Source organism: Cylas formicarius, unplaced genomic scaffold, assembly GCF_029955315.1.
Source record: "Cylas formicarius isolate icCylForm1 unplaced genomic scaffold, icCylForm1.1 PGA_scaffold_10__41_contigs__length_53128322, whole genome shotgun sequence".
Taxonomy (NCBI): domain Eukaryota; kingdom Metazoa; phylum Arthropoda; class Insecta; order Coleoptera; family Brentidae; genus Cylas; species Cylas formicarius.
This window is the reverse complement of record NW_026844214.1, coordinates 33,858,049-33,870,826: the sequence shown is the minus strand read 5'-3', so window position 1 is coordinate 33,870,826 and position 12,778 is coordinate 33,858,049. Positions and strand designations below refer to the sequence as shown.

The 12,778-nt window shown below is 32.0% G+C and overlaps 3 protein-coding genes across 4 annotated transcripts; 1 reads left to right on the top strand and 2 right to left on the bottom strand.

Annotated features, from left to right (window-relative positions):
- Positions 1-1,413: 1,413 nt before the first annotated feature.
- On the bottom strand, positions 1,414-2,103 carry LOC132698665 (uncharacterized). Its single transcript, XM_060664888.1, has one exon. It carries the CDS (start codon positions 2,101-2,103, stop codon positions 1,414-1,416), a length of 690 nt encoding a protein of 229 aa, XP_060520871.1.
- Positions 2,104-6,213: 4,110 nt separating this feature from the next.
- On the top strand, positions 6,214-7,591 carry LOC132699174 (ribosomal RNA processing protein 36 homolog). 2 transcript variants are annotated; one of them, XM_060665753.1, is made up of 5 exons: positions 6,214-6,630; positions 6,689-6,850; positions 6,908-7,093; positions 7,151-7,268; positions 7,317-7,591. In XM_060665753.1, the coding sequence occupies exons 1-5, from the start codon at positions 6,598-6,600 to the stop codon at positions 7,448-7,450; spliced, it is 633 nt and encodes a 210-aa protein (XP_060521736.1). In that variant the 5' UTR covers positions 6,214-6,597; the 3' UTR covers positions 7,451-7,591. The 2 variants fall into 2 exon arrangements, with proteins under 2 accessions (XP_060521736.1, XP_060521727.1); XM_060665744.1 differs by having other exon boundaries at positions 6,220-6,630; positions 6,689-7,093.
- A 23-nt stretch (positions 7,592-7,614) lies between these two features.
- On the bottom strand, positions 7,615-8,559 carry LOC132699187 (large ribosomal subunit protein uL11m). Its single transcript, XM_060665765.1, has 2 exons — positions 8,172-8,559; positions 7,615-8,113 (listed from the first exon to the last, which is right to left on the bottom strand). The coding sequence occupies exons 1-2, from the start codon at positions 8,304-8,306 to the stop codon at positions 7,658-7,660; spliced, it is 591 nt and encodes a 196-aa protein (XP_060521748.1). The 5' UTR covers positions 8,307-8,559; the 3' UTR covers positions 7,615-7,657.
- Positions 8,560-12,778: the final 4,219 nt, after the last annotated feature.

Here is a 12,778-nt window from a genome sequence, read left to right as displayed (position 1 = left end):
GGATTCTTGGTTAGTGCTTTGTTGAACAAAATTAGGATTAATTGGGCGTCTTATTTTTTCTGCCAATTTTTGTCCAATGCCACTAAAGTAAGAATTAAATTCATTTGCCATCAGTGATGATTCACTTAAGGTTTCATTATTTCTGCCAATTATTTTTTTAATCTCATGGTGATTTTCTTTTTCGTTGGTAGCCTCTTTAATTACTTTCCATGTTTTTTTTTAATCATGTATGGTCTTTCTCAATTTTTCTCTATAATAATCATATTTTGTCTTTTTTATTAACTTGGATAAACTTCTTCTATATTGCTTATATTCATTTAAAATGTCCTTATCTTGAGGATATTTCGTGCACTGTTTTTTAAGACGATCTCTTTTTCGAAGTGACACCAATAAACTACTTGTGATCCAAGGCTTTAATCTCGCTTTTTTAGCACTAACTCTTCTCTCTTCTGCTCAATTTTAATTGATTTATGAAAGTACTGGCACATAAGTTAACATCACTAATGGCAAGGATATCCTCCCATTCTGTTTCCGACAAGACCTTAGAGAGTTTGGTATAATTAATTTTTCTTATACAATTACTATCAAATTCTTTGTTTGTATTAACGTCAAACGTTATATTTAACAAAATAGGATAATGGTCTGTGAAGTCTCTAGTTAAAATTACTGGATTAATATTATTGTACATTTGATTTTTACACTTAATGAAAAAATGATCAATGCATGTTGCTGATTCGCCCTGCACCCTAGTTGGTTTATCAATGAGACTTGCAAATCCTAGACTATAAAGCATTGTTTGATAATCGTTTGCTGACACAGAATTCTTATCCAAAATATTTATATTAATATCACCAACTAAAATATATATTCGTCTAGAGTCCCTAGTGTGTTCCTGCAGGATGTTACTCAAACTATGTATAAAATTATCTACATTTGTTGAAGGTGACCTATAGAGACCTAATATGCTTATCCTTATACATTGTTTACATAAAGAAACATGAAGGTTTTTGACACTGTTATCTTCTATTACAGAAAATTGCTCGTAATACTGGTTTTTAACATATATTATACATCCGTCAAACTTATTTACAACACTATTGTTCCAAACTGCTTGATATCCAGATATATTGAAGTCACTAACATTATAAACCGTATGCGTTTCAGACATAACTATAACATCAAACTCCTTACCGATTGATTGCAGGAACACTAGAAAGTTATCAAAATTCTTGTAGATGCTTCTTATATTGACATGGATTAAGTTAATTCCTCCCAAATCATCAAAACAGGTAATGTGGTTTAAATTATCACGCATAGCCACTTCAGAATTCTTGTAGTCATCTACGACATTGTTTAATTCCGTGAATGAATATGAAAAATTTCTTAGATTCATAAAAACTAATTGGGTAATATCTAAAAGTCGTCCTCGGAAGTAATTCTTGCAGGTGGTTCATGGTCATTTTTCTTCAGGAATATTTGACCATTTCGGCAGTATACAGATTTATAGTTCTTCGTGATCTTGATTTCTCTGGCTTTTTTGAATAGCATCCTTTTCCTCACGGTCAGATCCTCATTTAAGTATATTTTCTTATCTTCACCTTCTAATTTACATTTACTCACTGTAGTCCCTTTAATAAATCTGATTTTATTTAGAACAATTTTCTTCGTTTCTTGCTTATCGAACTTTACGAGGATTGGACTATCTTCATTCTTGTTAAGTCTATAGCTAGTTCTTATCTCATTATCCGGAAGAGGCACTTGTATCATAGTGAAAATCTTTTGTACAATATTATTAGTATTTGAATCCCTTTGTTTTGGTATTCCAGCAATGATTATATTGTTTGCCTTTTCTTTCTGTTCTATTTCATCAAATGTGGTTTCCAGCTGTTTAATTCTCTGCTTTAAGTCGACGTTTTCCTGCCTTAACGCTTTTATTTCTACTAGGAGTTTTGCAAATGTTCCATTTTGTTCATCAAATGAGTCGGACATGTATTGCACAGATGTTTTGAAGTTACTCATTTCTTGTTCGATTAGCTTCTTGAATGGGGCCAGCAGCTCATTTAAAGTATCTTTAATTATGTTTTTCAGCCTTCTTTCATCCATTTTTATATCGAGTTGTTCTATATTAATTTCTTTTGGCTTCTTAACCTCACTTGTACTAGACGCCTTACAACATATTATTTTTCCATTTTTATATGCAACTTTCGCTTGAAATGCACAACTTTTGTGAAAACTAGAGCCACAAAATTCACAGTCTAATGAAGAATTTACTTTCTTTTTACAATGTTTACAACACTTTTCCTGTTCCCCAAATTCCAAAAACCTAACCTATATATATATATATATATATATATATATATATATATATATATATATATATATATATATATATATATATATATATATATATATATATATATATATATATATATATATATATATATATATATATATTCCGGGATATCATCCGTTCGCTCGTTGAACTCCGACTGGAATCCTGCATCCGACTGGAATCCTGCAAATCCTGCATCCGACTGGAATCCTGCAGACGTTTCGCCAAAATCTCACTTGGCATCTTCAATGCTCGCGCTCCGAAAACACTTCCAACACTCAACGGAGCGCGAGCATTGAAGATGCCAAGTGAGATTTTGGCGAAACGTTTGCAGGATTCCAGTCGGAGTTCAACGAGCGAACGGATGATATCCCGGAATATAGTGTCATCACATTTTTCCATCCGTGAATCAATACGTGAGAATATATATATATATATATATATATATATATATATATATATATATATATATATATATATATATATATATATATATATATATTCACGTATTGATTCACGGATGGAAAAATGTGATGACACTATATTCCGGGATATCTATATATATATATATATATATATATATATATATATATATATATATATATATATATATATATATATATATATATATATATATATATATATATATATATATATATATATATATCTGCCTTTTCCACTATGGGCTGAAGTGCACTGGCCAGATGTTTTTCCAGCTTGCATAATGGAAAATTTACCGACAAGTAGATGGAGCAGCAATGGGATCATCTCTCTCACCTGTGATTGCCAACCTCTTCATGATTTACTTTGAAAAGAAAGCAATAGAGAAGGCAAATCTAAAGCCAAAACTATGGACAAGATACGTAGGTGACGTATTTGTTGTATGGCCTTTTGGCAAGGAGGAGCTTTTGAAATTCCTAGATCATCTGAATTCCATTCACCCAAGGATTCAATTTACAATAGAACTTGAAGAGGATAACAGTTTGCCCTTTTTAGATGTGCACATCACAAGGACCGAAGGTGGACACTTGGAAAACACTGTCTATAGAAAACCAACACACACTAATAGATATCTGAACGCTAAATATCATCACCACCTATCACAGATACAGGCAGTGGCAAATACATTAATTGCTCAGTCCTTCAGGCTCACAAACGAGAGGAACAGAGATGAAGAACTGAAGAAAATTAGCAGCTGTCTTCGACAAAACGGATACCAAAGGCGCATCATCAGCAAAGCAATCAGTAAACAACAACAGCCGCAGCAGAGAGTGCAGGACGAGACCCAACAAAGATCGATCGCTGTCCTGCCATACATCATGGGGGTTACTAACAAAATCGGCCGAATATTACTGAAACACGACATATCAACGGCATACAAACTTGATCATACCATCGGAGCAATACTAAGAAACCCAAAACAAAAAATTACTCTGGAAAACCAAGGAGTATACAGTGTAGCATGCCGATCGAGCAGCCTGACGTATGCGGGACAGACCAACAGAAGGATTTCAGCCAGGCTCGAGGAACATCGTCGAAAAGTTGAACAATTTTTTGCTTTAAATAGCAGACTTTCTCATTTATATCGGGGCTATGGAGAATTTTGTGTCATGGAACATTATGCAAGTCAGTGTTGAATTCCTCCATATTTATATTTTTTAGGTCCCTATAAGTGATTATACGCGGTTTAGGTTTAGGAGATTGGATATATATCTCACCAAACACTAGGCGATGGTCAGATAGGTGATCTACGTTAAATGTTCCAAGTTTTTTACATTTTTCAGGACGATTTATGAAGAACGTGTCTATTAAACTTTCGGAATGGTCAGTAATTCGAGTAGGTTCACTCAATATTTGTTCTAAACCATATGCCCTCAGCCCCAACCTTGTTATTCAGGTTGAGAAAATTTCCTTTCATATCTCCAAGAATAAGTATATTATCGAAGGACGGGAACACAGATGACATTACATTATCAAGGCCGTCCACAGCTCTGTCAATAGCGCCCCCAGGAGGGCGATAAATAACGTAGAATTATATAGATGTACGACCAAAAGAGACTTCCGACCATAGGTGTTCAAGTTCTGTAATCTGACTGCAAACATTATTGTCCAGATTGAGAATTTCACTGGTAATTCCCTTTTTAATGTTTTATTATAGTTTATACAATTAATACATGCTGATAAGGTTGTTGCCAGTTTTGTCTAAAATTCTAGAAAAAGTGGTATACAGACAGATAAATGAATATGTTGCTGTAAAGGACATACTCCCAGCCTACCAATCTGGTTTTTGGAAAGGGCATAGCACGGTTACTTCGCTATTAAACTTGTATGATGAAATCCTGAGAGCGGGTGACAAATCTATGGCGACGCTTCTGGTGCTACTGGATTTTTCAAAAGCCTTTGATACTATCAATCATAGACTGTTGATTGCCAAGTGTCGGTGTATGGGATTTGATGACAAAACGTTAAGCTTTTTTGAGTCGTATCTATATAACTGGCGTCAAAAAGTTCTGTTGCAGGACCGGCTATCAACTACTCTAGATATTCCATCAGGGGTACCACAGGGTTCAGTATTTGGTCCATTATTGTTTTTGATTTTTACAGCAGATTTGGGTGGTGTAGTTGCACAGTGCCAAGTACAATTTTTTGCCGATGATACGCAATTGTCCCATAGTTTCGAACGCGACCGTTGCGGGGAGGCAGTGAACAGCATAAATAAGAATTTGAAAAATATAGTCACCTTTGCGGAAGGTCATAATTTACGTTTAAATCCATCAAAGTGTATTGTCATTATTTTTGCCCCTAAGAGGAAAAGAAACAGTTTGAAGTCCAAAATGAAATTATACGTTGACAACAATCTTATTCAAGTTGTAGAATTTGTTAAAAATTTGGGTCTATATATTGACGAGAATATGAAATTCTTGAATCATGTTAAGCACATCTCCAACCGATGTTATATGAGTTTAAAATTGTTATATTCAAATAGAGATATATTGTTCTACGATATGAAACTACAGTTGTGTCAAAGACTTATCCTTTCTCGCTTGTCTTATTGTAACATTGTGTATTACCCCTGTTTGGACGCGGTTACATCTTATCGTCTACAAAAAATCCAAAATACTTGTCACTTTATTTTTAACCTACGCAAGTTTGAACACATACCCGCCGCTCTCAAAAGATTGAATTGGCTAAAAATCAAAGATGTTTTCAAATGCAACTTTCTATGGTGTTTGAAACGTGGAATAAATTCCAAAATATTTGAATGACAAATTAGTATTGTAGTATTAGTATGTCTTGAATCTAAGATACTCACTGTGCCATTGCAAAAAACAAAAAAATTTCAAAGTTCTTTTACATATAATGCTGTAAGCTTGTTCAAATATTTCATACATATTTGTAATTTATATGTAGTTGTAGTTAGAAATGGGTTAAGTGTGAGTGGCCTTAATGCACGACTTCGCCCATGTAATGCTAACAAAGACTATTTATTTGTAATTTACGCAAGTCGTATTCCATCAGTGTTTAAAAAAAAACATTTTGTTTAAAATTATGGTTTGTGTATGTCCTCCCGACGATCCTATTATAAAGATTTGATTTCTTAATATTTATGACTAAAAAAAGTGTTATTTTATTAAAGCACCAGTCAATTCAAAATATTGCTTTGCGGTCATTGGTCAAAGGGAGGAAATTCGTTTTGAGAATTTTTTTAGTTGAATATTTATGCTATGCAAAATAGTAAAAATCTTTGTCGGGAGTGAGAGGGAACTATACTTTCTGGATGTTGTTATTCTCGCATCAATTTTTAACCCTTAGAACCCCATTTAGAAACTAAACTGTAGCCATACCGAAAGGCATAGTATCCATTTCTTACAATAAACAGCGACCACTTTCTCAAAATATGATATTAAATGAATAAAAGTTGGAAACTAACAGAACACGAAGGATGAAAAAGTGAGCACGCTAAACTGTTGAAGATAATTTATTTTTCATGAATTGGCAGTTAGATGCCTTGCGAGCCGATATAGAGTAAAAATAGCGCACACATTGATAATTTTGTGGAAGTAGTTAAGGCCAGATTTTTAAGATTCTGCTATTCTGTGCATTCGTTGAAAAGAACGCAGCCAGTATATGAGAAATTTTAAGTCCACTAAATCGCAGAATAACCTAATCAAAACTAACCTTCATATCTTGTGAAATAAAAGTTAAATAGAACTTAGATGTCGGTAATTAATGCAGACCGCTAATACTGAATAAGAAAAATTATCATGTTTGACGACTGTGATGAAAACAAGGAAAGAGTGAGCCCCTAAACCCATTTTACTATTCTAGTTTCTCAAAAATAAAAACGAATTTTAGGTTAAAATACGTGAAAATTTAAAGTCATTAAGTTTTGAAGAGTTAATTAAACTCAAGGAGACAGTAGGGTCGAAGATGTACAATAAAGCAGTTTTTCGATCTACCAATACAGAATTTCCAAAATCCCTAATAAAAAGAGCAAATAAAAATCGTCCAAGAGAAGTAAGTTCAAAAACAAAAGCATCGAAGCTCAGTTTAGCTCTACCAGTCCCTTTCAAGAAAAATATTCCAAGAGATCCCCGCTTTGACCCTTTATGTGGTTCTTATGACAAGAAATTATTTAATTCTAATTATCAATTTATTCAAAATATTCGTCAAAAGGAAAGGCATACGCTACAGAAGGAATATAATGAATGTGTTGATTCTGAAAAAAAAAGAAAAATAAAACTTTTAATCCAAAGACTGGTAAGAAAATATATAGTTTCTATTTTTTCAAATTCTGAATTTAATAGTGAATTCTAGGATAATCAGATAGGAGAACAGGAAAAAATTGACAGGCAAAATCACAATAAAAGTGAAAAGAAACTGGAAATCAGGGAGCAGTTGAAAAGAGGGAAAAAACCAGTTTTTAAAAGCAAATGTAAGAATTTTTATTGTATTTTTCACCTTATCATGGATCATGTTGCAGCTGTAAAAAAAATTGAGAATCTGGTTGAAAAATATGAAGAATTGAAGAAGAATAACAAGTTACAAAAACATATTGAGAAGAGATCCAAGAAATTATCAGCAAAAAATAGAAAGAAACTCATTGAAATGGTGTAACTTTTTGTGTAGAATAAAGCATAGAGTGGTTAAATTTTAAATAAAAATGTGGTTTTGGGGGCAAATGATGTTAAATATTAATTGGTTTTATTATTTTACGCTCTCTATGACATTCCCTCTTCACCAATTAAAACATGTTCATAGATTTAAATAAAACAAGGATATGAAAATCATTGTCACAATATACTACAGATACAGATACAATTATTAACCAGTCCTCAACATTTTGGCTTCCTTTTTCTCTTGCAATTCTTTCTTTTGTTGTTCAACTATTCCTACTCTCTCATGTAGAAATTCACCATATTTTTTAGGGTCTAAATGTTTTACTACTTCAATTCCACAACTCTTAGCAATCCCAACTATCATATTGCACAATTCTTCTAAACATTTTGTTTCAAGTGTGGGATCCTCACTTTTAATTTTTGCAATTTCATAAACATGCTTTAGAGTGACTTTTCCGGCAACTTCTTGTCCTGGATACATAGCAGCACGTTGTATACCTGCAGCTTGTTTAAGAAAATATACAATGGGAGGTTTATGTATAACTAAGTCATATGTTCTATCTGGATTAATATGGATTCTTGTAGGTAAAGGTATTCCTTCTTTAAAGTCTTTGGTTTTTTCATTAAAATCTTTACAAAAAATTGCAATATTCAAGCCCCTCTGAAAATGAAACATCCTTGCTAAACACATCCTTAAATCAAATCGTAAATAATACTACCTGACCCAACATAGGTCCTAAGGGTGGGCCTGCTGCAGCTAAACCAGCTGGTATATTTGTTTTCAATCGACCATGAGTAACGGTTTCGACCACACCTTTCTTTAAACTTTTCAGTCTGGCAGCAGCTTTAGACATTATTTTTCAAAATTATGATATATAAAAATTCTCTTTATTTTCTGGGAATCAAAATATTGTCAATAGTTGTAATTTATCGCAGCAATTATTAGCAAAATGAATTAAAAGTCAACTGAGAACATTGAGCAGTGAAGTTTTCTATGGCTGAGTATTCCTTAGCTTTATATTTATGTTCTCACTTGGCTCAGTTTGCGTGATTTGATTTTGCACGAGACTTGCCAATTAGCTTAAATTTTTGGTTAGCAAAATTCTATTGTTAGTAGTTAAGAGTTGGTTAGTTTTCCTGTTGAAATATTGGGCGTGTTTATCCGTGCACAACTGTTTGGTGATGCCTCGGCAATACCGGCTGAATTATTGATTCGATAAGAAATAAAAATATTTGGAAATAAAATTTCTTAAAACGGGATTGTAACAAAATTGTACCATAAAGCCCTTCCATCTTTCGCTACATAACTTTATACATATACCAACTTAAAACTGGCGGTTGGGCGAATGACCCTGATAAACGTGGCCATCGGAATAAAGAAAAAAACTGGTGGTTTTAATTTAGAATTTAAAAATGGTTATTACATATGAATCAATATTTTAACAAAAAATAACTAAACTCATTTATTGTTTGTGTAGGAAATTTTTTTGTGTCTAGGAAATCTTCAAACTTTAAGACCACACCAAGTATCACTAGCCAAAAACTGCTCTACATTCTGGATGTTTTAGCACAGCCCATTTAATATTTAAATAAGTTGTTCTAATTTTAGTTGGCCTAATTACATCAGATGGCCTGAAAATCGAGGAATAATTATATATATATATATATATATATATATATATATATATATATATATATATATATATATATATATATATATATATATATATATATATATATATATATATATATATATATATATATATATATATATATATATATATATATATATATATATATATATATATATATATATATATATATATATATATATATATATATATATATATATATATATATATATATATATATATATATTAGTAAAACCAGATTTATCTAGCACCCAACAGTATTGCCATATTTCACGCCAATTTCTGTATTAGCTTACACACAATTTAGCGCCGTTAAGATAGCGAGGAACATAAAACTTAGTAAACGCTGAAGTCAGTTCAGTGATTATTGTTTCTAATTGTGATTTTTAGTGCAAACTCGAGGTAAATAAAAATTCATTTCACTTTATTGTTATTATTCACTCCATTTAGCTCTTAGTTTTTAGAAACACATATTTAAATCCCTCAAATCCGACCATTTAATTATAACAAGATGCAAGTATGAAAATAAAATTATTCTTTCCTCACACTCTTTTTTAACGTAGAGGTAAGTATTAAATAGGAATGTTTTAACACGAAACCAAATAACACCTTCGAAAGAATTATGTTTTTTAATAAATATCTCGCATTGCTGCTTCCTCAGAGCTTTTTTGTTGTCAATAGCATCATTAAAATGTATCTGCTAAAATATATTTTAAGGGTGAAATCATATGATCTAACAAATTGTTTTTGATGAACCAAAATTCTTTTTAAACTTTTTTCGCCTAGAAATAATTCTTGCTGTAGCTACTTCATCATCTGAATCGATTTCTATATCCGACAGGAATGAAGAAATAAGTGATTTGAGATGAACTCGAAAGTTGATAACTTCAGGGATAATTTTCTCGTGTGCAATGTCCTTTATTATCGAGGAAAGGGACAAAATATGGCTTTAAACTTTGGGTATTTAAAATGCATAGTTGAAAACTACTCATCCCTTCATCACTAAAGCAATTTTGTGTGCCCGATGTTGAAGATACATTCTCTTTTCCGCGTCTAAATTGTGGTGTGGGACATCTTTCTGTCAATTTTATCCAAGTTGTAATTCTTAAAATTATCCATGTTTCCTTGCTCCACCAGTTGAAGAATTTTCGTTACTTTAGCAATTGGGTAAACGTCTTGTGGAATAACATTATTATTAAAAACCTGTGTAACAGGTGCTATTTGTTTTCTAAGTCTGGAAGACGTTAATAATGGGGGTTTTGTATTCCACTCAGTTCTGGGTACTTTCGTATAGCGGTACACCCATCTATCTATCTTGATGAATATGGGAATGTAACAAAATATGTATTTCCATTCAGGAGTATTTGTTTTGATCTTGTAAATAGTTTAATAAAGCTTTTGTTGCAATGTTTTCGGTAACAATACTTATAAGCCTACTACCCTTTCGTATAGCAGTCATGCGTTTATAATATTTAGTCAGCAATTTTTCATTTTCAGACAGAGCCATTGTCATTTCGCTTTGAGTTGACAGATCCACTTCATTTTCTATTTGTTCTCACCTTTTCCTATTATCAAGAATTGTCTCTATTAGTACTGGTTCAGCTAATATTTCTCAGTCGGTCTGATTTTTTATTATAATTTATTATTATTATTTATTTATTGCAACTGTTTCACGATCTTTTTCCTGTACAAACTTACGCACAATCAAACACTGTTAGTTTGGGTTTTAACGCAGTGAATGATTTTAAATTTTTGGTTGTCAGACTTCCGAATTCGATGGTCCATTGCGACTCAATCAAAGCTTTAAAATGGTCTAAATTCTTTAGAACTTCTTCAATATTGGTTTTTGTTGGGATTATAATTATAGTTGTTCCAAAATGTAATGCCGGGGAATCAGCTCCAAACATTTTAGTATCTGCGTCGTACCAAGATATGGCTTTTACTGCTTCAACTACATCATCGGAGCTTTTTGGTTTTAGTGCTGAATGCATATCGGTATAATTACCGAGCTTTCTAATTTCTTACAAAAATCTAGCTTTTTCTCGCAATTTACACGGAGCGCAGCATTTTTTTTGAGATCTTCTCACTCAATGTATACAGAATTTGATAATTTCTCGCATGGTCATATATGTTTGATGCATCGCCTTTCAAATGAGTTGTTTGGCTACCCAAATCCAAATTTCGGTTTTATGCAACATTACGCCAATTTGATTAGTGGTTTTGTGCGTCACGTTGAAAATGAGGTGTATAGCAATTTAAATTGGATATGTAATTTAAATTTGAAGCACCTTCATTCAACTCTGTTACATATTTATTTGGGATATCCAATCAGTTCTAACATGATGATGTTAGAACCAAATTTGATATATTCGCATGTGGTGGATCATTTGTTAGATGAGGTGCGTAGGCATTTAAATTTGTCATAATATCCCAATTTGAGCAACCGTTATCTAAATTTAAAATATCGTTAAAATCTGGTACATCGTTGTCAGAACTTGATGCAGTGTCGTCTAAATCTGTTACTTCGCTCTTAACATTTTCGTTTTTATGATCTTAAAACTTAAAAGAAGTTAGTTTGGAAAACCATTCATGATCTTAGGAAGCTTGCTGTAACAGATAAAGGTATAATCTCTTTTTAAATTGCTATTGTCAGTTTTGAACAGTATTTGAATATTTTTTCAATATTTATTGAAATCTGTTTCAATAATTTAGAAATGAATAAATATATAGGGAAATCCAATCATACACTAAATTTTTCTTAGCCCTTTGACTCATTTTGACATTTCATCACCTAACACACCCGCGAAAAATATCGCACAAAAATATAATGGAACATTCAAATCGGCGTTGCCAAATTTTGGGTGTCTAAACGTCGAAATATTATCTATTTGCAACATAATACAGATTTTATCTACTTTAGATTCAAACTTTTTGCGGTGCGCCTCCTAGCGTTAAAGCGGGTGAACCCCTTCGCGTATAAAAGGCGATACAAATGAGCCATATGGAAAAAATCTCTCATTATTCGTTACAGAAGGAGGGGATACTGATTTTGAAATTTTCATGGCTAAACGTTGTGGCACCCGAAAGTGGGTGCCGGAACGTTATATATGGTGTCAGATGTACAAGTTTTTTCACAAAAATAGGATTTTTTTTATCGGTATAACCATGAAATCAGTTAAATTTTCATTTGTTAACTTAAAAGTTAGTTAATAATACGAAAATAAACAAATAATTTTAAGTCATTAATATATTCTTAAAGTAACGACATTTGACCATGGATGCTCTCTTACGGTTGATTTTTAATCAATTTTTTAATTAAAAGTGCTTAAAATTTTCATTATAAAAAAAAGTTGTTAAATCAAAATTTTAAAAAATCGTTTGTGGGATCAATTTTCCATCATAAGTACTTATAACAAATATATATAGATTACATTTTTATGATCAAGTGGTAAATGGGGGGTCCACTTGACGTGATCTTACTCAAATATATTGGTTGGAGCCACCCCACACACTGAAATGCATTGACAGATTAGGAATAGCCCAAATTTCACTGCGTGTAGTATTAGCTTAATCACATGGTGTAGAGAGTTAGACAATTAATTTTTAAAAGAATTCAATACTTTCAAAATGAAACTGAAAAACATAATAAAATAAAACATTTTTGTTAAAGGTAA

Coding starts and splice junctions, on each gene's coding strand:
- LOC132698665 (XM_060664888.1), bottom strand. CDS start 2,103: ATGGATGAAAGAAGGCTGAAAAACATAATTAAAGATACTTTAAATGAG.
- LOC132699174 (XM_060665744.1), top strand. CDS start 6,598: ATGTTTGACGACTGTGATGAAAACAAGGAAAGA. Junction 6,631..6,688: donor GTGATGAAAACAAGGAAAGA/GTGAGCCCCTAA, acceptor AACGAATTTTAG/GTTAAAATACGTGAAAATTT. Junction 7,269..7,316: donor ACCAGTTTTTAAAAGCAAAT/GTAAGAATTTTT, acceptor ATCATGTTGCAG/CTGTAAAAAAAATTGAGAAT.
- LOC132699187 (XM_060665765.1), bottom strand. CDS start 8,306: ATGTCTAAAGCTGCTGCCAGACTGAAAAGTTTAAAGAAAGGTGTGGTC. Junction 8,114..8,171: donor TAGGACCTATGTTGGGTCAG/GTAGTATTATTT, acceptor TTTCATTTTCAG/AGGGGCTTGAATATTGCAAT.